The sequence below is a fragment of the Anabrus simplex genome, chromosome 1 (assembly GCF_040414725.1).
Source record: "Anabrus simplex isolate iqAnaSimp1 chromosome 1, ASM4041472v1, whole genome shotgun sequence".
NCBI classification, from domain to species: Eukaryota; Metazoa; Arthropoda; class Insecta; order Orthoptera; family Tettigoniidae; genus Anabrus; species Anabrus simplex.
The window spans coordinates 1751494567-1751520665 of NC_090265.1; the positions used below are offsets into that span (position 1 = coordinate 1751494567).

Here is a 26099-nt window from a genome sequence, read left to right on the forward strand (position 1 = left end):
TTATACTGCCAGCTAAAAGAATCTGTAAACGTTTGTTATCCTACTTCAGAGTCCGGCTCCATGGCTAAATGGTTAGCGTAACAGGGGTCCTGGGTTCGATTCCCGGCAGTGTCGGGAATTTTAACCATAATTGGTTAATTTCGCTGACACGGGGGCTGGGTGTATGTGTCGTCTTCATCATCATTTCATCCTCATCACGACGCGCAGGTCGCCTACGGGAGTCAAATCAACAGATCTGCAGCTGGTGAGCCGAACTTGTCCTCGAACGTTTCCGGCACTAAAAGCCATACGCCATTTCATTTCATTCTACTTCAGAAGTCTCAGTTGGTTGGCGGAGATCTATAAGGGTATTTTAAAGTATGGAATTGCAGAAACTGACATTTAACTCCGAGCAACACTCAAACACAAACTTAGACGGGTTCATCAAGAGGAAGTCCCACCCCTTTCCATTTTGTCCATTCTGATGCATGGAAGAATGCATGTACACAAACAGTATCCGAGGTATGCAGTGGAATGCTCAGAATGCCGGAGGCTTTAGATTAAGTTACCCTTGACCGCACCACCAGAGTTTTTTTTTTTTTACCATGGCACTACAACACTGTCGGGGTCTTGGCCTACCAAGCGACCGCTGCTCATCCCGAAGGCCTGCAAATTACGAGGTGACGCTTTTTCAGTGTGATGAATCCTTTGGGCTATTATTCTTGGTTTTCTAGATTGGGGTCTCCATATCACCGTCAGGTACCTCAGGACCAGGTAAAAATCCCTGATCTGGCTGGGAATCGAGCCCGGGGCCTCCGGGTGAGAGGCTTTATCTCTCTTCAAACCTGGTTGCAAATATTGTTCATGAGAAGCTTGCCAACAGCCTGAAAATTATTTATTATCTGTACGAATCTGAACTAATTCGTGGAAACTTGCAGTTCCTTTATTTATTATGTCGTGAGTTCTGACTGGTATGTTGCACACAATTGGCGCAACATCATGGTATTGGACAAGAACTTGTGATTATGATTTATATAGCTGTGCAAAGTAGTGTAGGCCTAATAAATATCCGAAGGGTGATGATGAAACTACTTCACATTGGCCGAAGTAGTTCAAAATATGTGGAAAACCAAGGACCAGGATCATTGTATACTCACCTTACTTACTACAGGTGTGGTTCCTGAAAAATCTAACCGAATCTGGCTGCCGAAGAACTCTTATGTTGAGTTTACTAAATTGATTTTCTATCTACAGGATAGTGTCAGTTTCTGGGATTTAAGGCATTATCCTTCCCTTGAACATCTAATTCTGCGAGTTTAAGTTGGCCAAGTGTGGTATATATACATATATGAGGTGTAATTCAGTATTAATCTAGTTACTTCAACAGACGAAAATTCTCTAGCTCAGCCTTCTCTCTTTAGCCTGGACCCAACTGAGTTCATACTACGTAACAACTATAGCAAAACCATCTCTGTACAAGCAATGAAGACCCTTGCAGGATTAATAAGTGAAGACTTCTACAGTTCTTAACCTCGGCACTAGTGGGAGAGAGTGGTTAGATATATACCCAATCTATCTTTGTCCTCAGCAATTAACCTAGTACACGTAGGCACAGAAATTGTGTCCGGATATAAACAAAACATTAGAGGCCCCCACATCCTCACTTGTGATTAAATAATGAGCACAGTGGTGGATGTACAGCAATGCATACACCGTGCCGTCAACTCTACTTCTTCACTCTCTCCCCTCCCTTTCAGTACTGGAGTGGGGGCAGTGTTGATTATTTATGCCGGCGCACCATTTCTGTGCATGCTGGGGTAGGCTGAGCGAGCCTTGGCGCCGTGTGGCCCTCTGGAAGTGGAAATATAGTTTCTAAATATTTTGACTTCCTGGCAAGGGAATCGAACTTTCGTCTTTCTGGGTGAACCAAGCATGTCTAAACCGCATAGACTACGCAGCTCATTACTGAGTGATTACTATACCCACTATATCAACGGAGAGGGAGGTATCATAATCTTCATAGCCAATTTGGCGTACATTCTTTCTCTTAGTCATCGGATTTTTTTGCTTGGTGCTTGTAATATTGCGTACATGAATTCCTAGTATTGCCATTAATTTTAGGGTGATTCTGGAGATGGTGGGTTCGAAGCCCACTCTCTGCAGGCCTGAAGATGGTTTTCCGTAGTTTGCCATTTTCATACCAGGCAAATGATGGCGTTGTACCTTAATCCCACGGCTGCTTCCTTCCCTCTCCTAGCCGTTTCCTATCTCATCGTCCATACCCCAGTAGTACAGTTATCTTAGTGGATAACCAAAATACAGTAGAAGTAGCTCAAGGTCGGGCATTGTATTGCTTATCAGTAAGTTCCCTACATAGTTGCTGTTTGAGAAGTCTATTGTGTTTCGCTGTTGAGCAGAAAGCGAGAAACATTTAACTAGTAGATAAAAGCTGATGTCATGAAGCTATTCCACTGAAGTCTATTTACACCCTTGGCTTTATTAATTGGCTGTTAATCTCAGAATTGCTAGGCTATTCCCTGACCAATGAGAATACCATCTCCGAGATTCATTATGACGGTGAAGCCACATGTAGATCCATTGAAATCTGACAGTATTGGCTTGTTCATTTTCATTTGCAAATGCCATTCCGTTTCCTCCAACTAGAAGGTAAGGGTTATTCTGCCCGAAGGCAGGTCCGAACCTCCGCAGAGGTGTTCCAGAGCCGGAGTTTACGTGCAGTAGGGTGGCCAGTTCTTTTCCCTTCCTCCATTCCCTTACCCCCCACCAACAGCGCGTGGCAACCCATCCAACTCCTGACCACGCCCAATGTTGCTTAACTTCGGAGATCTCACGGGATCCGGTGTTTCAACACGGCTACGGCCGTTGGCCTCCAACTAGAGGCCTGTAAATAAAGCATTCCAAGCATACATGTATGTATAATCGATATGGTGAGAGTTATGTGTTCTATATCAGAAAGGTCAACCTTTCCGTATGTAAGTCATAAATCAATACAAATGGTTCCTCAACAGCCACAAAGGCTACGATGTTCATACATTTTTCATCCAACCTGAGCAAATCTGGCCGTTATTGCCCTTAAAGACATACCGTACTGATTCGTTAGAAGTTAACTCCTGCTTTCTTTTACAATATGAAATTGTGAGTTCGCAGACGTCGCACTTTAAATTATTGATTCGGTTTCAGAAGCTTCAGTTCTGAACGGTGGAGTCATTTATAAATTCATGAGTTGAGCCTATTGGAATGGCTATCGTTCGTTTGCATAGAGGATCCATGGGGGGGCCTTTCTTTCTTTCTTTCTTTCTTTCTTTCTTTCTTTCTTTCTTTCTTTCTTTCTTTCTTTCTTTCTCCCTCTCGTTTCTTTCCTTTCCCGTTCTTTCTCCGAGTCACTTGGGTCGGCACCACAAGTGAATTTTAGCTCAATTTCACGGGTTTTCCTGATCTCAAATCTATATGCAGTGATGCACCTCTACTGTTAGATCTACGAGTTTCTGTAGTGGTTGGCAGTGTGGTGTGGTGTCGTGTCTTTTGTATAGATGAAGAGGTGGTATTGAGAAAAGCACAAACACCCTGTCACCGAGCCAGAATAATTCACCAGAATTAACGAAATCGGGACCCTTCGAACCGAACGCTAAGCATTCTGCCAAGGAGCAAGGAGCTGGTCATTAAACACATGATGGTGATGATGATGATGATGATGATGATGATGATTTTAAGGATTCCAAATGTATTTACCAGTCGGACCGCTTATCACACCTATAGAACTTCAGGCGCCATTTAGTTACCTGGGCGATTTTGTGTGTGTTTTTAACATGTTTCTTTCAGAAACAATGCGAAATTCCTTGCAATCGCTAATTCTCTTGGATTATTATTTACGGAAATCTGGACATCATTTTTCACGCATTCCTTGGTCGTGTTTATGGCAGATAATTTGTCTTGGCGTGAATAATTGTTTACGCAAATCTTTAAGCAGAATGGCTCCATGAAGACTCGGTTCTTCGAAGCACAGAATTTACATAATCAATTATTATGTAAAAGAGAAGCATGCGAATCACGTGGGCAATGATCTGAATAGCTGCGCGGAAGCACTCTATAACGGGCTGGTCTTTTTACTGCTTTGTGCGTCGTTCACATTTCAATCGAACAACAGACAGAGTTATATCAATTAATACTGGATAAAGATGGTAAAAAGTTCTATCAATGAACAGTTCAGCTTTAAATGATATATCTTGGTAAATATTGTTACTACGGTATTCAGTTTTTAATCCACTGTTTAACAAGTTATCTTTAATCCCACAGTATACACCAGCTCCAGCTTGGCGAGCTTATGCCTGCTGTACACCACATTTTTCTTTCAGTTCAGTACTTCAAAAGAAAAGTTGACAAATCTTGTCAAAGATTGTTCAGCATTGTTGAAGGTTTGACAAGATTTGAAAAGATTTGGCAAGGTTTGATAACATTTTGTATTACGTTGCCTACGAAATACATATAGTATTATGTAGGCGACGTGTATTAACATGGAGGAAAGGCAAACAGCTGTTGTGGTTCTTGGATTAGCAGTGGAATACAAAGAAGAGAAACGCACAATATGCCATAATTTACATGGGGAAAATATTAATGACCTTATCTTCAACGCAATTTTTGCAATGTATTTCCTGCCATAACGTCATTTGCAGTGGATATGTTACATTGCATTTACTCACATTAATAGGATAAACTTGATTCTTACCGAGCTCGATAGCTGCAGTCGCTTAAGTGCGGCCAGTATCCAGTATTCGGGAGATAGTAGGTTCGAACCCCACTGTCGGCAGCCCTGAAGATGGTTTTCCGTGGTTTCCCATTTTCACACCAGGCAAATGCTGGGGCTGTACCTTAATTAAGGCTACGGCCGCTTCCTTCCCACTCCTAACCCTTCCCTGTCCCATCGTCGCCATAAGACCTATCTGTGTCGGCGCGACGTAAAACAAATAGCAAAAAAAAACACCATGATATCTTGTTTCTGAAGCCGATTTTCCAGAGCCTTCAACTCCCCCTTAAGTTTAGAGATGTCTTCGTTGGCCTGTTTCTTGAATGCCTGGAACTCGCCTCCAAGCTCTTGGAGCACGTTCGGTGGGTTGGCGGCACTGACTGCTGAGTCTAGGCGATCTTGAAAGTCTTTTATGGAATCTTCAAAAGCCGATATCTTCTTAGCTACTTCCTTCAGAGACATGGTGTTTACTTTTTAAGGAAGAAGGCACTTGAAAATATAACTTAGTTCACACGGATTAGCACTTTCTGCAACTTAACTTTCTATTTACGCAGGGTGTAGCAAGAGCAACTTTACTCGAACATCTCACTTGCCTCCATTTTTGCACTTAGATATATGGTAGTAGGAAGGGAGAGAGTGAAACCCGGTTCCGGCACATAGTCTGCTCCTGTCGGATAGAACCAAGGGGTCTGCTCAAGGCTTAACGTCTCCATCCGACGGACGAATCACCATCAACAGCGCCATATGCCCTCACTCCATATGAGCACGGCGGAAAGGCTTGAAATTGAATCCAGGCTTTTGGCACGCAATCTAGAGATTAGAAATTGTATACCACCACCTCCCCTACCCTGCCGGCCAACATTCTGACGGTGAAATTTGTTTTCGACTAATGGGACTCGAACCGGCTAACCACGGTGTTAGACCGTTTAGACTTCAACGCCTTGATGATCATGACCACCAGGCGGGCTACGTACGCTACATTTTTATTAATTTTATTTTGGTACTCTACGGATTTCACTGAATATAAGCAAGGATGTGCCTTGTAAAACCGAACCCCATGGCGCATTGCCTAGCAAGCGACCGCTGCTCAGCCCGGAGGCCTGCAGATTACGAGATGTCGTCTGGTCAGCACGACGGATTCTCTCGGCCGTTATTCTTCGCTTTCTAGACCGGGGGTGTGCCTTATAATTAGCAATTAATACGCGTACAGCACGCCTCGGTCATGAAGACAGCCATTCTTTGTGCTTTGATTCTCGTCCCGGCAATCCCAACATGCTTAGCGGCATAGCGCGCACCGTTAATACTCGAATTCCATTGATCAATTCTGTCAAAGACCTGGCATTCTTTGATCGATTAGAACATATTCTCTTGAAGAATTCTCAAGACTTGTCAAGTATTGAAAGTGATTTGACAAGTAAACTTGTAAAGTAAAGACAGTTCTTGTAAAGTCTTGAATTTGACAAACATTTGATCGTGAACATCAAGCTTCAGATGATAGAAAGGTGGCTCTCTCAGCCCAAGTTGGCTCAGTCCGATTACATTTGAAGGTGCTCAAATACGCCGCCCTCGTGCCGGTAGATTTACGGGCACTTCAAACAACTCTTGCGGGACAAAATTCCGACACCTTCGCGTTACCAAGAACTATAACAGTTGTTAGCGAGACGCGAAATCAATAACATAATGAGTTACAGCTTAACGAATTTTTCAAGAAAAGTCCTAATAAAACAAGATTATCGTTCGTGACTAGTGATAAAAGTAAAATATTTCAGGATTCTTCATCTGCAACTGCAATGCTGCTACCATGACTGTACAAAGCAAACTTGATGAAGTCTGCTACATAACTGAAGATGTCTAACACAGTGACGAAACATGGTGTGCAGCCTCTAAATGTTTAACGGAACTAATTCAAGAGAAAACCATGGGGCTTAAAGGCCATTGAGGGCCTTGGCTCAGCCAAATGGCCTACAAATATTGGAGTGACACGTGGTCAATGTGACGATATTCTTGACTTCCGCGACCAAGTGCTGCGCCGTATGAAGAATTCCTCGGTTGGTCTCACGAAGGTGAGTAAACCGCATTCCAGCCCTAAGTTCAGAGTGAAAATTGTTGGACTGCTTAGCAATCGAACCCGGGGCCTCCCGTTAAGAGGCAGGCACCTTACCTCTTCACCACGGGACTGGCTTTAAAGGAACTACTCCTCGACCAAAATGAAAAGCAAACTATTTTCAGCTGAGCTGAGTAGCTCAGACGGTAGAGCGCTGGCCTTCTGACTCAAAGGTGGCAGGTTCGAGCCTGTCTCAGTCCGGTGGCATTTGAAAGTGCTCAGGTACGCCAGCCTCATGTCCGTAGATTTACAGGCAGATAAAATAATTCCTGCGGGACAAAATGATGGCACCTCAGCATCTCCGAATAATGTAAAAGTGTTTAGAGGGACGTAAAATTGATAACATGAATTATTATTGTATTTTCCAGGAGGATGCCTTAGAATATAAGCTTTCTTGGACAACAGTGAGTTGAAAAAATGGTTATTTTCTTTGAGAAATTTCAGTCAAGGTTTTGATAAAATTTCATTATTAGTTCCCATGTAAGGCTTCTTGGTTTTATTTGAGTCGAATCATTTCCACTCCTCTGTAAATATATCCCAACTGTCTCATGCTGTACTCTGTTTCAAGGAGAAACAAGTTATTTAAGTTATTTAACCATGCTTTATGACTAAGAGAGGTGAGATGAATAATTCGCCCATGATTTCATCGTTTTACCTGCTAGTCTGCAAGAGTTTTATTGCTTCTTAGTAAGCCCATGGAATTGCTCGGCGACACATTCTTTGTACCTTTGTTTTTTCCTGCGTATCTCTTATCTGTGAATGTGTTCTGTACCCACCCTTCTATGCAGTAGAGATATGACTACAGTGCTGTACGCCGCGGGCTCTGTGTATTGTTCTCTATTGTGTTGCATGAACAGTGATGAATAATTTCCATATGGAACTTCTGGCATCGCGTAAGTTTTAAGAGCTACTTGTTTTCTTCCTCTAGTGAACAAATAATATACTTTTTAAATCACGAGACTTAATTTATTGGGTAGTAAGATAGCTTATACAGTCTTTAAGGAAAGAAAATAACGCTTACTCCTCTTTAGTTTACGTGTTTCGACATGACATGACATGCTATTATTATTATTATTATTATTATTAGTAGTAGTAGTAGTAGTAGTAGTAATAGTATTAGTAGCGTAAATTCTCAATATTGAAAGACGTTAAGCAAATAACTCAGTCATTTTTTCTGTGGGTTCCTTTTACCAATAGGTTTTCATTCTTTCCGAGAAGGCTTGTTTGCGTTTTGCCAACTACTTTGGTCTGTACTGTTTTTGTTGCGGTTGCTCCAATCAATCAATCAATCAATCAATCAATCAATCAATCAATCAATCAATCAATCAATCAATCAATCAATAAATCAATCAATCAATACTGATCTGCATTTAGAACAGTTCCCCAGATGGCAGATTTCCTAGCCTCTTCTTAAATGATTTCAAAGAAAGTGGAAATTTATTGAACATCTCCCTTGGTAAGTTATTCCAATCCCTAACTCCCCTTCTTATAAACGATTACTTGACCCAATTTGTCCTCTTGAATTCCAACTTTATCTTCATATTGTGATCTTTCGTAATTTTAAAGATACCGCTCAAACTCATTCGTCTGCTGATGTCATTCTACGCCATCTCTCCGCTGACAGCTCGAAACATACGAGCAGCTCGTCTCTTGCTCTGATGTAGCTTCCCAATTGTTTACTTTGTGCCTAAATATTTCTCTGTCTAGGATGCCTGTCTGCGTTTTTGAGGTCCTTTCGAAGTTCGTTAAGCCAGGGTGTTAAGTTCTTAAGCGAGGTTACATAATATATCATCCTTTTTGTCAATCGATTTTCTGGTAATCTAATCCGATGACCGAAGAATTTCATTCGTCTTTTCCTAATGTCAATTCGGACGTTTGAGAACTTTTCTCTTGGTCTGATTGATTGTAATCTGTAACCGTCTTGGGTGTATCTTGCTCCTAAGATCATTATTATCAGCGTTCATTCAGTTACTATATATTTTAAGATTGTCGGAAAGTTTGTCCCACAGGAGTTCTTTAATATACCGAGTTGTAACATTTAAATTTCCTCAAATTCGGGATGGAAAGAGATAACTTTTGCTAATTTTCAAGTTCAGAAGTATCTCTACGTTCATACTGTTGTTTCCTATCAGTTAAGCACTTAATGTTATCGTTTTTCTTTATCACAAAAGATGCAACAAATATAATTGCAAAGCCGTTGAACTTACTGACGAAAAGTACACAAATATCTTCCAAATTTATTTTCTCGTTACATATTGATATACAATAAATATCAGATAGTCACGCAGGGGGTATGTTAAAAAAGACTGTGCAGACCCGAAGCGAGTTATTAACGCGCGAAATACGTATCGTGTAGGTGTATGTTTGCAATCAGGAGTCCTGAAGGCAGTGGTTACCCATTATCACACCATAAAAATGTTAGAACTGTACCCAAATTAAGGTCATGGCGACTTCCTTCCTAGTTTTACACCTTTCCTCTTCCTGTATTCCCGAAAACCTAATAAATGTAGTGAGAGTTTAAAGGCTAGGAAAAAAAAATGTTAGCGAAACAGTGAAACGTAGATGCAAATGTAGATAACAGACACAATATTCCGTCAACTTGGAAACGAAACAAATTTCTATTGAAGGGTGGTTGTGAAGGGCTGCAACAAATCTTTACTTACGGAGAACAGTGAAAAGATCCGTTTCATAACTTAAGCGTAACTTATGTGGAGAAAGTGGATGTGAACTTGCCATTATAATGAACAAAATGTCCCTGTTAAGTAATAGGAATATTACTTTCCACGCGTAGAAAAGAAATTATTTAATTAATTCCGTATAATTGCATTAAAACTTACGAATTTAACTTTATAAATGTTACGCGAAAAGAATTTCAATCTGTTGATAACAAATTAAACTTTAATCTTACACAGAATGATTGAGGTTTCGAATCCTGAATATTTTAACTTCAAACATACATACTAAAGAATTTTTGTGAATCTCTTCTGGAAAATTAGCCACAACGGACTGTTCCAATGAACTACCATTACCGTAAAGTATCAGTGAATGTTCTTTAATCTTTCAATTTCCAGGAACAAAAAAAGAAAACTGGAAGTAAGTGAGCTTGAGGTAACAAGAATCAATGCTGTGACGAACAGAGATGTATTTGTGGTAAAAAGGATGCTAGATAAAGACGTGTGTAAGAAATGAAGGTACTGGAGAAAGATAAATGATGTAGACATGACTGTGATTTAACCGTGGATTTTAAGAATCCATTTATCTACCGCTTCTCTCCCCTCATAATTTTCTGATTCAGGCGTTTGTAATTGTGACTTACGAGTACTGTACAGCCGCGTCATATAGCAGTGAGTTTGTGTGTTTGCAACGATAAAATCACTTTTTTATTCTTTTTTATTATTTTCCATAATAATAATAATAATAATAATAATAATAATAATAATAAATTAAGACATTATAGCACTATTGTTAGACCAGAGGGCTTATATGCTTCGGAGACCCTATGCATGAATCGAAAAGGACAAGTCAGTCAACTACTGAAAAGAACGCAGGCTACTACGGAAGATTTTGGGCAACAAATGGGTTCACGGGCAGGTTCGACTGAAATAAGATGGAACCGATAACAACAACAATTAGAAAGAGAAAATTGTTGTTTTATGGACACATCTTCCGCATGAATAATGACTGGCTCACAGAGAAAATATGGAATTTTCTAAAACCAAAGGCTCTAAGTAGAGATGGTCCCAAGAGTGTGAGAAAGATCTGAGAGAGGTGGGCATTACGGAGGATAAAATCAATGACTGGGATAGTTTCAAAAGGATGGTAGAAAGCTCTCAGGGTTTTATGGTGGAGACAGCACCCAGAAGACGGAGAGGCCCTTTACCAGAGGAGCGGAAGAAAGCGCTGATCAACGGGCTCAAGAGATACTGGCAGGATGTCAAAGCCGACAGACGAACAAGACACAGACACTGAAGATGAGATTGGTCGTTAACACGCAGTCCATATGGGCTCAATTAGAAAAAAAAGAACAAATAATAATAATATGGTCTGGGCTACTGAGGTAACCATTTCTGAGTTTTCATATATTTTGTCCGAAAACACTGAATATGTCTCTAGAGATCTTTTACATGAAGTGACGAATGGACTTTTCCGTCCTTCAAAAATCTGGCTTTGAATCCGTGATCTTGGGATCAAGTGGCCAAAACTAGACTACTAATCGACGGGATCTCATCTTCCGTATAAGATAAGAGTGATATTTATGTGTTATCGTAACTAAAAGAATCAGAGCATGATATAACGTACAACACTCTTAGCCAATAATTTGTTTTGCAGTATTACTTATAAAGAGACTGGATAAGATAACGGTCACACACCTTACTGATATTGTAGTTAGTTACTGCAGTTGGATGGAGCTGTTCATATTGTGACTCTCTTATCGCTGTGTTGTGTTAACTCTGTTTATTAGTGGGGTTTGTTGTGTTGATGGAACAAGACGAAAGACCTTACGGACTTCAAGAGCACTTGGATTGGCATGTAAGGAAAAGTGTCCATTTCAGAGGTTCTCTGTCTAAATTCATGGCAGAATTCACAGTTTAAGGAAAAGTAGCATTTGTCTAACATTGTAGTTTAGGTGAAGTAAACCTGAAGAGGTATAAATAGATTCCAACTTCTGATGTACCAAAATACTGCATTACATCCTTCTGGAATGTTCAAATTGCCAAGATAACACACGGTGAGTGAAACTATAATTCATAACTTAATGTAGCGAACGTGAAATACACTTCACTAAATCCTGGCACTAAATCATGACCTTGAGTTCTTAAATACGAGAAAACTGCTTCAGTAGATTTTGTGATGTGTTCAAGAACTATTTTCAGGGTAAAATTTCGGCATTCCGGCGCCTGTTAAAAATAGGTCGATGTGAAAACTACGATTTATTGTGATTATTGGAATTCTTTGTAGATTTCCAGTAAGGGGCCCAAAGGCCCCTAGAAGGAAGAATACTGTCATATAACCTGAAAAATTCCCTAGTTAGGTTATTGTGAATTTCTACTTTGTCTTTAATGATTGAGAAACCGGAAGTGATATGTGTTGCTGAATACGTAAAGGAGTTTTAAGTTTTTTGTTTTCTTGTTTTGCTGCATGTGGTGATTTTTACAACTAATCTTACTTTGTAGGGCCGATGACCTGGAGGTAGAACGCTGACATTCTAAGTTCAAGTTGGCGGATACGATCCCGGCTCAGTCCGGTTGTAGGCCTGTTTGAAGGTGCTCAAATTCGCTAGCTTCGTGTGGTAGATTTACCGGTACGTAAAAGAACATCTTGCGAAACAAAATTCCGGCCTCTCATTGCCTCAGAAAACCGCAAAAGTAGTTAGTGGGACGATAAACTAATAAGAAAAAATAAAATAAAACAATTGTTACTTGGTAACACGTTTCCTTATCAAATACATTGTATTTGACCTCATTTCGTATTTGGTGTATGAGCGTATCATAGTTACTATCTTTTCATCTCTCTGTGGGTGGGGGTGCAGTGTTCTCCCTAGGATGTTTTTAACGGGTGCAGCGCCTTACCGTTTTACAGACCGCCCGACTAACATAACCTGCAATAGGCTGTAAATATGTGCTAGTTACATAGTTGAGTCATTGCATGCTCAAAATTAAAATGTAAGTATGAAATGTAAAATTGTTTATTTAAATGACAAATCTTCTATATTGTAAGCGTAATTGCATCGCTTGACTATTATGTAGTGGTGTGCACGAGCGGTGTCTGGATTAGCGTGGAATCGCATGCGAGCTCTCGATTCCCCACGACGTCACAAATCCGTATGGCACTGCACAGCAACCTAGTGGAAAGCCCCGGTGTTACATGATTATGAACGAACAGTAGAACTCTAGAAGTTCCAAATACTCTTATGTCTTATTCGTGATAACACCATAATAGTTCAATTTTGCAATTAATGTTTACCTGTCTGATATTATTGTTAATGCCCTGAGGGAAATAAATAGAAATGTTGTCATGTTCATTTTTTACGTAGCATTCTCCACCCGGCTGAATAAACTTTCCGGGGAGAACACTTGGGGTGGTAGAACACAACTGCGGTACCCGCTGCTTTTCGTAAGAAGCGATTGAAAAGGGAACCTGAAGGGCTTTGAACTTGGGACCATGGGTCTTCTAGCTGAGTCCAGCAGTCTTTCATTTTTATGCCCTTCATGGCCCGTCTCTTTCTTTTGCCCATACCCTCATTATTCCTCTGAATTTTGTGTTAAGTTGTACTTCCTTTTGAAACAATAATTACCACCACCACAATCTCACCTAGAGGATCACGGTTCGAACTCTGGCAATGTATGTGGCATTTTAAATTGAAAGGTCACGTCTCTGGGTAAAACTAAGGTTTTCCTGGCGATGTTCACGATATCAACTATTATTAAAAAAACTTATTTTGCTTACTGTTTGTTGCCTCTAGTGATTTAACTTCGAATGGGCCTATGTGAAATAGTAACTTTTAGTGGATGTGTTTTACTTTGTTAAGATCTAAAACTGATGGTACTCCCTGTTGTACACCAAATTCACTTACTTCACGTTGTCAGACTCAAAGATAATGAACAAAGTGACTTTAAGTTCTTCTCTCTCTGTATGTGTGAGCTACCTGGTTACGTGGCACAAAGCCCGTTTGTCGACTTGATTAATGATTTTATCAGCTTCAGTAGCAATGAGAGAAGGCTTGGGCGTTGCTTTATGTGGACGAGTGCGTTATTCAAATGGTATTCATTAGATAGCCATCTAGCGTGTAATGCCTTAGGAACGTGGCTGGATGGATGGTTCTTGACTGTCTATGTACATACTGAGATTACAACTTAGTCAAATATCTCAACCGGGCGATTCAGAAGTTCAAGATATGTGTCTATTTCTCCTGTTCATTTGTCTCTAAAGAACCAAGGAGTATACCATTCAATGCGTTTAAAACAAATTAGTGACTTGCTTACTAAAATTATTTACTTTAACTCTCGCGAAAGATCTGAACGCTTGCAGTGACCATTATCTCTGTGTCACGTTTGGTAAAGTTGGTTCGAATGCCCTTTATTACAACGTACACAATCGAAGTGAGTAAATAGTGACAGACGAGTTCATATAATGTAAGCGTATAAAAATGGTCAAATTGAATGTAAGACTAAAAGGATTGATTAAAACGCTCGAATCAGCGGTAAATCTTGTTACACAGCAATCAGAAGATCGGAAACTATCTGAAGAGAATGTAAAGGAGCGATTACTGGCGTCATCATCAAAATATTTGCAGTCAACTTACCTCCCATATTTAACGTCTGAAAGAGGCTGCAGTAAAATAAAAATTACGCACGTATAGTAAGTCATATGTTCCAGAATTGCAATCGACGTACCATGAGGAAACTTGTGCGGGTTTGTCATATACTTCCAAGATTTTCGTTCTCAGAACCCTGGAATTTTATGGACGAAACGTGGATTCGTTTGATAGGCTATGTGAATTCAAAATACGCGCGTACATGGGAACTACAAAAATATTAGTGCATTACCTTTGAATTATCAGAATATCTGAATGTGATGTGTTTGGTTGATGAAGTATACGCCTAATTTGTTTACAGATTGTTACCATTGATTCTTCCTGGACATACTAAATTTCTCATTTAATTAGCAGATGATGAACTAAGTGGTTTCATAATCATCCATCAAATGAACTATAGCATCATCAGTCCTGAAATGCTTCTATCCTTTGTTCTCTAATCTTTCATAATGTTCGTATATTTTTCTTCAAAGAATTTTATTTATGTGAACCCATAATTCCCTGCGGTGGCTGAGCTTAATTAAATGAAGTGCTGTTAACTGTGTGTATAAGCCTGCACTCACATAGTACGATTAAATCAATGTGCTGTAAAACTGTTGAGAAAATTATACTTCCTTAATCTAAATTTAGCACAAGAACATTCTTTACGGCTAAGATATAGTGATGTAAAACTCCGGTGCTCCCAGCTGTTCGGAGGATAAAGTATACAAAGGCGCCCGAGCTACTTCCTCACAAAATAAGTTACTGTTGTGTTTACCCTTCCTGAGGCAAAAGATTAATAACTCTTGTAGACAAGTACGCGAATGCATGTTCGAGATGTCACACTTCTGCTTAACAGCACATGGAACTCTTCGGTGCAACACACAATCGGTGATGACATGGATGATAGGTTAAGGGATTCTTTGACATTCCCACACCTCTAGAAAGTTGAGTGGTGTTGGATTAATGCTATGGAGATGAAAATGTGCACAAACCAAGAAATTGGCCTCGTAACCTTACGACTGTACTGTGTTTCAAATCAGCAAGTATTGATTTCAAGAAGTTCATGTGGACGAATGGTCGGATATACCCAGGAGTCTGATATTCTGAGGTCGATATGAGAGATGATATTGGGAGATGGTCAGGATGTAGACTAATCCACTGGAGAAGAGGAAGTGATCTTTGCTGTCGTTGGGAATTGCGAGCAGACGTATCGCGGAAAGCACTCGTGATGTTTACTGAGGCTAGGACAACAGCTGTTAGCTTCCTGCAGTACCGTGCGTTGCCCTGGTCATGTAATGTGAAGAGGCTGTATTAAATTAGCAAGTGGGCTCTGTTCCCACGGCCCGGGGCTAAACTGGAGCGCTTAAACGTCCGTCAGTGTCCGTCTCGACTCGCTTGGACACACCCGCACACGTTACTACAGGTATGCCTATTATAATATGTGTTATTATGTAGGGACAGCCATAGTCGAGCGTCTAATCAAACTGGTTCTGTCCACTTTGTGATGATGCTCTGACTTGTTTGGGCGCTCGTCTTTAAGGTGTGTTGTAAAGTGCAGTCTGCGAGAGATTGCTTTCCTTTTTTCCTTCCTTCATGAGTTGATCGCGTCATCCTCACATTTATATTTAAATTGATTACGGTTCTTTTTAGAATGTTGGTTTAATAACCAAAATATTTACACAGAAAATACTAGTTAAAACCTGCTTTCAAATATGGTACTAGACGCTTTTCAAGAATCTGTTGCTAGCTAATCCGAATATACAGTAGCCTTTCTTTTTCAAGTATATATTTCTTTCTCCATAGCTCGAACACAACACACAAGCCACTTCGACGCACCCATACGAAGACTTGTAGAAGATTTTTTTTTCTACCAGTGGTAATGAGTCTTAGTAATCCTTTTTATGCACAGACTAATACGCAATGTATGTTAATAACTCGCGGGGTGTAGGGATGGATGTTATTTACATTTTGATTTGGGAAACACATCCGGCAATTTACCGTTATTCTTAATCGTTTCGTTTCATAACGTCGCAGTCCTACCACTCATCACCATGTGTTGTATTTCTTAAGGTTCAAATTGAATAATATATTTTATTTGAATTATGATCGTAAATAATATGCTCATTGACCCTGCTGAAGTGGGAGAAGTTTTTCTTTACAAGTTTTCATGTTGTCTATATACCTCATAAGGAGCGGTATGTTTCCGGACATCATTTTACAACCGGAAATTGATCTACTCAGTGGTGATGATAATTAACTGTTTAAAGGAGAAATGCTACGAGACAACATAGCCTATTAACACTAATCACGGGGAAGATGGAAGACTTCCGAGTCCTTTAAAAAATGATGGCTCCGGTGGAAGAAAAGGAAGGTTAAAAAGACGTGAAGATCTCCAAGCCTTATTAATTTATAAGTATATATTAGTTATTATTTCGAATGTTCTTCACAAACTGTTATGTTGTCATGAAAGTTCCGATGGAATGAAAGTCATTTTTCATCAAATTACCCCTTTATCTCTATATTTTAGTCAATTTTCCCGGTCGCTTATAAATGGACTGGACGATATGTGAAGCGAAGAAGCTACGTACATGTTTTTGAGACAACGTTAGAAATCGCCAAATTATGCAGATGACGGATAACACGTGCTTGTTGTTTAAATGGGCCTAACACCTAAGGTCATCGGCCCACGAATAACACAATGTCGGGTCAACATGAAGGCTTTAGGCAAGATATCGCAGCCACTCTCACGATCAAAAGTTCGTGAAAACTCAAGTTGTAAACACCCCTATATTCCCTAGTTCTGGCTACATGTATATTTTGGTGTAATTAATCCAACTGATTGCAGCGCAATGGATCATACTTTCATACCGGGCGAGTTGGCCGTGCTTGTAGAGGCGCGCGGCTGTGAGCTTGCATCCGGGAGATAGTAGGTTCGAATCCCACTATCGGCAGCCCTGGAAATGGTTTTCCGTGGTTTCCCATTTTCACACCAGGCAAATGCTGGGGTTGTACCTTAATTAAGGCCACGGCCGCTTCCTTCCAACTCCTAGGCCTTTCCTATCCCATCGTCACCATAAGACCTATCTGTGTCGGTGCGACGTAAAGCCCCTAGCATACTTTCATTTCGTTGCGTTTAGGAGCATACAGCGAGTCTATGCTCAGTGTGTCCTATACAATGCGAGGAAACTAAATATCATAACAAGCAGAATAATCAATCTTCGCTCCTAAATATTTTTATGTACTCTCTAGTTAAACAGTTCTGTTATCTCGCAGGTATGATCACAGAAGACAACAAATGCTTGGTGGATGTGAAGAGCAGAATAGCCATGGGAAAACATGCATTTATACCAAACCAAACCAAACCCCATGGCACTACAGCCCTTGAAGGGCCTTGGCCTACCAAGCGACCGCTGTTCAGCCCGTAGGCCTGCAGATTACTAGGTGTCGGCCGTTATTCTTGGCTTTCTAGACTGGGGCCGCTATCTCACCGTCAGATAGCTCCTCAGTTCTAATCACTAGGCTGAGTGGACCTTGAACCAGCCCTCAGGTCCAGGTAAAATCCCTGACCTGGCCGGAAATCGAACCCGGGGCCTCCGGGTAAGAGGCAGGCACGCTACCCCTACACCACGGGGCCGGTCAAACATGCATGTATGGCGAAGAAAAATATTCTAACTAGTAAACTCGCCAGGAAATCTTTTGCAAAATCATGTGTTTGGAGCACCCTATTGTAGGGAAGTGAAAGTTGGACCTTGGGAAAACTGGAATTTTCTTGAAGCAGCTGAGATGTGGGTATGGGGAAAAATGACAATAATGAGCTGGACTGAAAGAAAAACAAGTCTGGAAGTACTAAGATAATTCAAAGAGGAGAGGAAGCTCTTAAAAGAAATGGAAAGAAGGAAAAGCAAAGTTACAAGACATACGATTAGACACAACACCTTTATCACCAGTGTTTTTGAAGGCAAATTGTTAGATAAGAAAAGAAGAGACCGGGCTAGGAAAAAATACTTGCAAGAGATCAAGGAAGAAATGGGATTCAGAAGTTACGTGACTATGAAAAGAGAGGCGCAAGATAGAGACAAATGGTTGTATCGCCAAGGCATTGCCCCTTTAGGAAATGAACAGTGTCGGCTGGCGCATACGGTCACTGGGCCTCGTGCTCTCCCAATAAACATTCATATTTTAATTGTTCTTCTCAATACACAGGAGGACACGGGATTTAAGCTCTTAATGGAGGTGCCTATTGTTTCTAAACTCCCAAATCTGGCTTCAGGATAGAGCGTAAAATTGTATATATCAGCTCCCGGTCACAACCCTCATGTGACCGTAGTAGAGCAGACGTTTAAAGTACATAGTCTTCAGAGGTTGTCTCTGGCTATGCTTCTTGGGGAAGAGGCCTGCTGTAATGAGTTGTGTCTCGGTCACAAGCAAACAGTGACCGAGAAGAGTTGCAGGTAGTTCACTGACGTGCGTTCCCGAATGTGCTATTGTTGAAAATAATACTACAACCATATCAATGACTACTGTGGAAAGAGAAATGTGTTTCTCTCCATTAGATAGAATAAATATATTACTGAGAAGTACAATACAATGAGAACCAATTGATAAAAAATGCGCAGGCTATGATCGAGAGATTCGCCACAGCTAAAGAAAGAAGTGTGGATCTGACATAAGAATTAATGGTAAAGTAAACCTAGGTGTGTTTGGACATATTGTATTTTAACGTTTATAGTTATGTGTAAATATGTGTGACCATTTTAGACTTAAATTATTATCTGTGTGTGTATTTAAACCCTCCTATACGAAACTTCACTAGCCGCCACTGGAAATGAATGTACTCTCTAGTGTGTGGAAACTATACTCAGACCGGGCGAGTTGGCCGTGCGCGTAGAGGCGCGCGGCTGTGAGCTTGCATCCGGGAGATAGTAGGTTCGAATCCCACTATCGGCAGCCCTGAAAATGGTTTTCCGTGGTTTCCCATTTTCACACCAGGCAAATGCTGGGGCTGTACCTTAATTAAGGCCACGGCCGCTTCCTTCCAACTCCTAAGCCTTTCCCATCCCATCGTCGCCATAAGACCTATCTGTGTCGGTGCGACGTAAAGCCCCTAGCAAAAAAAAAAAAAAAACTATACTCAGGAGGGTTCTATGCATCATATCGCAGCATGTGATCGGAACACATAGTGACTATTTGAAAGACTGTTTTCATGTTTTGTTTGTGATGTTCATTTCTTAACTCTTAGCTCATCTTCCACAATAAAATATTAACCACATCGGATTTGCTGTTTACCAGGAGACAGAATGAGTTTACTTACGTGTTGTTACATTGTTTCAGGGACGTCCACTGACCTAGTGCCCACGCTGCTCGGTATGTACGATACGCTGATCGGGCGGTCGTCGCAAGCCGCTGATCTGGGCACCGCGGCGCCGAGTCCGAAGCGGACGCTAGACATGCCGGCCGTGTCTCGTCCGCTGTCCATCTCCTCCATCGCATCCTCGTCATCCTCTTCGTCATCAGGTGAGTTACAACTATTTTCATATGAACTACCTTACCGATGCCTTATAACTTTGTTTCTCCCCTCCCCGGTATTTCATTGACCCCGCTTTGCACAACTCAACACTCGTCATTAGTAATATTCACCCTAGTCTCGAAAAAATAAAAAATAAAATATTATTATTATTATTATTATTATTATTATTATTATTATTATTGTTATTATTATCGATTCTCCACTACAGTGCATGAACTTATTTAGTATCATTACATGTTTTATAGAAATACTCTCACCGAGCTCGATAGCTGCAGTCGCTTAAGTGCGGCCAGTATCCAGTATTCGGGAGATAGTAGGTTCGAACCCCACTGTCGGCAGCCCTGAAAATGGTTTTCCGTGTTTTCCCATTTTCACACCAGGCAAATGCTGGGGCTGTACCTTAATTAAGGCCACGGCCGCTTCGTTCCCACTCCTAGCCCTTCCTTGTCCCATCGTCGCCATAAGACCTATCTGTGTCGGTGCGACGTAAAGCAAAACAAAACTCTACAAGAGCTTCCGTGGCTCAGACGGCAGCGCGCCGGCCTCTCACCGCGCTGGGTTCCATGGTTCAAATTGCGGTCACTCCATGTGAGATTTGTGCTGGACAAAGCGAAGGCGGGACAGGTTTTTCTCCGGGTACTCCGGTTTTCCCTGTCATCTTTCATTCCAGTAACACTCTCCAATATCATTTCATTTTTCATTAAGGGCTGCCTGGCCGAGGCGGTAAAGGCGTACTCGGTTCGCCCGGAAGGACGTGGGTCCGAATCCTCGTCAGGAAGTCGTAAAATTTAAGAAACGAGATTTCCACTTTCGGAGGTTCATATGGCCTTGAGGTTCACTCAGCCTACACCAAAACTGAGTACCAGGTGAATTCCTGGGGGCAAAGGCGGCCGGGCGTAGAACTAACCACTCTACCTCATCACGTGCCGAGGTTAACAATGGTGGAAGCCTTTACCTTCCACTCCTCCAAGGTCCTTCATGGCCTGTGCGGAGGTGACTTTGCTTGTTTGCATTATTCATTCATTAATCATTGCCCCAGAGGAGTGCGACAGGCTTCAGCATCCTCCCATCCTCGCCGCTAGAACGGAGCTTCATTCATCCATTCCTGACCTAGCCAAATGACTGGAAACAGGCTGTGGATTTTCATTTTATTAATACTCTACAGTACTGTCATTTAGGCTACTTCTTCCAGTAATCCGGACTTGTACGCTGGACACAATTAATCCTGGTAGCACGGTTCTCAATTAAAATGCGAGCATGGCAAATAATGCGGATCAATTTCGCGTCATTTTTCGCTAGCGAAAAAGATTGAATGTCTTTACTGCTGATAGTCCCTGTCGGTAGGACTTCACGTGACATAAACCACCGTCTTTATCGTCTTCGATCTCGTCATCATCGCCATCAATTTTTGTTTTATTTTCTTGGAGGTGATGGGTGACGAACTGTTCGATGTTTCCTAATGCCGCCTTTTCTCAACTTTTCTCAACTTCTAGGGCCATGTCATCTTCAGCATTGACTTTACCATAAATACACTGTTCGAGAGTTTGTTGTAGCACATGAGATTTTTGTTTTTGTTTTTTATGGTTCCTTCGTAGGAGCCTCCATGGCTCAGGAGCCAGCGCGCCTATCTCTCACCGCTGGGGTTCGTGGTTCAAATCCCAGTCACTGCATGTAAGATTTGTGCTGGACAAAGCGGAGTCGGGACAGGTTTTTCTCCGGTTACTCCGGTTTTTCCCTGTCATATTTCATTCCGGCAACACTCTCCAATATCATTTCATTTCATCTGTCATTCAGTAATCATTGCCACCGAGAAGTGCGACAGGCTTCGGCAGCCGGCACATTTCCTATCCCCGCCGCTAGATGCGGGCTTCATTAATTCCATTCCTGACCCGGTCGAATGACCGGAAACAGGCTGTGGATTTTCATTTTCATGGTTCCTTCGCCAGGGTGAGACAAACTTGACTTTGTGACAGCGTGGGCGTACTGTATTTGGCGACCAGGATTACCTGATTCAAGAACTGGAAAAAAATCCAAAGAAAAGCAGATCGATTTGTTCTGAGTGATTTCCGACAAAAGAGTAGCGTTACAAAAATGTTGCAATGTTTGGGTTGGAAAGAATTGAGAGAAAGAAAAAGAGCTGCTCGACTAAGTGGTATGTTCCGAGCTGTCAGCGGAGAGATGGCGTGGAATGACATTAGTAGACGAATAAGTTTGAAAGGCGTTTATAAAAGTAGGAAAGATCACAATATGAAGATAAAGTTGGAATTCAAGAGGACAAACTGGGGCAAATATTCATTTATAGGAAGGGGAGTTAGGGATTGGAATAACTTACCAAGGGAGATATTCAATAAATTTCCAATTTCTTTGAAATCATTTCAGAAATGGCTAGGAAAGCAACAGATAGGGAATCTGCCACCTGGGCGACTGCCCTAAATGCATATCAGTATTGGTTGGTTGACACTCAATTCACTGCTTCTGCAATCCAAATCACAGCATTGAGCATAGAGACAGACATATCCTGGCCGAATGCTATCTCGACCATCTTAGATAAATTCGGAATACACATCTGTTACCGAGCAAGTAGTTGTGCCGTTTAGGTCACGTAGATATCAGCTTGCATTCGGAAGATAATGGGTCGAACCCCACTGTCGGCAGCCCTGAATATGATTTTCCGTGGTTTCCCATTTTCACACCAGGCAAATGCTGGAGCTATATCTTAATTAAAGCTACGGCTGCTTCCTTCCTCCTCCTAGTCCTTTACTATTCTACCGTCGCCATAAGACCTATCTGTGTCGGCGCGACGTAAAGCGAGTGAAATAACCCCACATGTGCTGAAAAGAGTTAGGAAGAAAATTAACATATTTTTCCGTTATGGTACCAAAATTGCCTTCCGTTTCCGCGTCAGACAGGTTCAGCTAAATACAGGTAAACTTACATGAACATTAAACCATAAATCACGGGACCGGGAAAATTTTCCGATATGGACAGTTTTTCGGTTCATAAATGTTCCACTAAAGGCAGGTTTTACGCTATTTACAATTATCCTTTTGACTGTAAGGGCTAAAAATTTCCAAAATATGGATTTAAATGTATAAAAATGGTCCAAAGAAATGTGGAGTGTGCGGTTGGGGTTCAGCATCCAAGCTATTCCCAATGAAGACCGTGCCCAAGTTGGCCGTTGAGGAGGAGACTTACCGGAACGAAGCGGGCCCAAACCCCGCACCGGCACCTCTCGCCAGTTGTTACGACATGGCCTCAGCTGCACTGCAACAATTACATTTCTGGAAGCGTGTTGGGCCCATAACCCAGAGGTCCGTGGATAGAAACCACGCTCTGCTGCCACTTGTTACGGGATTTCCGTGGTTTACAGAGGTGTAAGAAGGTCCCGGGGTGAATAGGTGGATCAAATTGCCATAGGCTATTTATACAATGAGTAGTTTACAGTTAAAGATTTATTACTTGACCACGAAAGCCACAGGAAAGGAAATGAAAGCCACACAACAAGATTTTAACCTAACCTTTTTTTATATGCGTCACAGCAGGTTGAGCGAAAAGGCCAAAGCGAGCAAGACAGGAAAGAATGTACATAGAGCAAGACCTGCTTTTCACATTTCATAGAAATACAAGAATCCAGCTTAGAAATGTTGATGTTAGTAAAAATAGATATTATTTTCTGACCGTAATCTTTAAAACCACGTAATATGAAACATATTTAAAATAAAATGTTAAATTATGTATATAGCCTACTTTGTGAGTAGATAAATATGAAAAATGAATATTTAAATTCTACATTCCCTTAAAATCTCATTCAAACTCGAGTATGTTCTTTGTGTTGGTTTTATTCATTTATTTATTCGAGCATTCTCTAAAATTACTCAGTTAGGTGATACATTTATATAGTCCGGCTCCATGGCTAAATGGTTAGCGTGCTGGCCTTTGGTTACAGGGGTCCCGGGTTCGATTCCCGGCAGGGTCGGGAATTTTAACCATCATTGGTTAAGTTCGCTGGCACGGGGACTGGGTGTATGTGTCGTCTTCATCATCATTTCATCCTCATGACGCGCAGGTCGCCGACGGGAGTCAAATCAAAAGACCTGCACCTGGCGATCCGAACATGTCAATATCAATATATCAATATCAATCAATACTGATCTGCATTTAGGGCAGTCGCCCAGGTGGCAGATTCCCTAATTGTTGTTTTCCTAGCCTTTTCCTAAATGATTTCAAAGAAATTGGAAATTTATTGAACATCTCTCTTGGTAAGTTATTCCAATCCCTAACTCCCCTTCCTATAAATGAATATTTGCCCCAGTTTGTCCTCTTGAATTCCAACTTTATCTTCATATTGTGATCTTTCCTACTTTTATAAACGCCATTCAAACTTATTCGTCTACTAATGTCATTCTACGCCATCTCTCCGCTGACAGCCCGGAACATGCCACTTAGTCGAGCAGCTCTTCTTCTTTCTCTCAATTCTTCCCAACCCAAACATTGCAACATTTTTGTAACGCTACTCTTTTGTCGGAAGTCGCCCAGAACAAATCGAGCTGCTTTTCTTTGGATTTTTTCCAGATCTTGAATCAGGTAATCCTGGTGAGGGTCCCATATACTGGAACCATACTCTAGTTGGGGTCTTACCAGAGTTACCAGAGATTTATATGCCCTCTCCTTTACATCCTTACTACAACCCCTAAACACCGTCATAACCATGTGCAGAGATCTGTACCCTTTATTTACAATCCCATTTTTGTGATTACCCCAATGAAGATCTTTCCTTATATTAACACCTAGATACTTACAATGATCCCCAAAAGGAACTTTCACCCCATCAACGCAGTAATTAAAACTGAGAGGACTTTTCCTACTTGTAAAACTCACAACCTGACTTTTAACCCCGTTTATCAACATACCATTGCCTGCTGTCCATCTCACAACATTTTCGAGGTCACGTTGCAGTTGCTCACAATCTTGTAACTTATTTATCACTCTATATAGAGTGTCCTCGGACACTTCCGGCACTAAAAGCCATACGCCATTTCCATTTCATTTTTATAATCCCATTCAATGACGTGCAATGTTTTTGATGTATTATCTTTCTTTACTGCAGGCGCCAGCAGCTGCTCTGGAAGCGGTGGTGGTGGGCGACGTCTGGGGGCGGCTACAAAGTCGTCCGCGTACCTGGCATCCATCGAGAGTCTGGAGGACGACAGTGACGAAGAGCAGAACTCGCGTACCAAACAGGGGAACAAATGTAGCGGCGGCTCGCAAGGTGAGAAACGACTTTTGTTTTTTATATAAGTTGTCACCAGGAAGCGTCTGGTTCCCATCAGATTTAGAGGAGAACTGAAAAGTCCCAAGTAAATTTCATTGTAATTGGGCAACGCTGATAATTATAGCTGATTTAAAAAAACGTACGTACAGTAAGAATCACCAGCAGAGGTACGCAGATTGATATTTATTTATTTATTTATTTATTTATTTATTTATTTATTTATTTATTTATTTGATCATTTTACCCTTTACATATTTAGGCCTAATGTATCTCCATGGTAAATCACGTCACCAACAAGCAGGTACTCCGTCGAGCCGTGAAATCATGTGAAGTATTAACCCTCGCAAAACTCAAGAAAGCAGCCTGTTTCGGTTACGTCTTATGAAATGACAAACGCAACCTAACACAACTGTTCGTAGAATGCGAGGTAAAAGGAGAGTGAGGATGTGGGCGGAGAAGATTACCCAGGGGACGCGGAACCGCCGGCAGTGGTTCGACATTTCTGATACGAGAAACACAAAATAGGAAACCATACTCTACGGCGGTCTCCATCTGTGTGGAGACTGCACAGGAAGAAGAAGAAGAAGACATTTTCGTGACAGGCTTAAAACATTATTAAGGTAGTTTTTAATTGATTAAAACCATTCTTTTAAATGCACATTGTACCCTAAATAAGACAAGAATGTGAAAGGAAATACAATACTTAAAACACATCTCAAGACTACAAAACACTAGATGTTATTCTCAATCTTCCTGGCCTTAATTCAAATTTATTGGGATCGACACTTCATAAATTGATTTGGCCCAGTTTTGCGGCCGGATGACCTTCCTGACGTCAACCCTATGTGGAGGGATGTAATCCCTATGTGCAGGTAATATAGATGAAGATGTGTGTATTGAAACTGACATTGTCCGCTGTCCCCCACCCACAGAAATTAAATATACGCAGTGAAAATCCCGGCCTGACCGGGAATTGAACTCGGGCCGTCTGAACCGAAGGTCACACACACTGACCATTCAACCAATGAGCTGGACTGCCGGTTCTCAATGTGAAACAATAACTGAGAATGAATAGTTATTAATTTTAATTTTGGAATTCAGGAATTACGAATTTGGCTTATTACTTTTCTAAACACACCATGGATAAAAACCCGCTCT

The 26099-nt window shown here is 41.3% G+C and overlaps 1 protein-coding gene across 1 annotated transcript in view; it reads left to right on the forward strand.

The window, feature by feature from the left end:
- GEFmeso (Guanine nucleotide exchange factor in mesoderm) overlaps nt 1-26099 on the forward strand; it is a 199584-nt gene that overhangs the window by 6691 nt on the left and 166794 nt on the right. Inside the window, exons 2-3 of the mRNA XM_068226715.1 lie at nt 19474-19656; nt 24777-24938. Coding sequence (XP_068082816.1) covers nt 19474-19656; nt 24777-24938 — 345 coding nt within the window. The remainder of the gene's footprint in view (nt 1-19473; nt 19657-24776; nt 24939-26099) is intronic.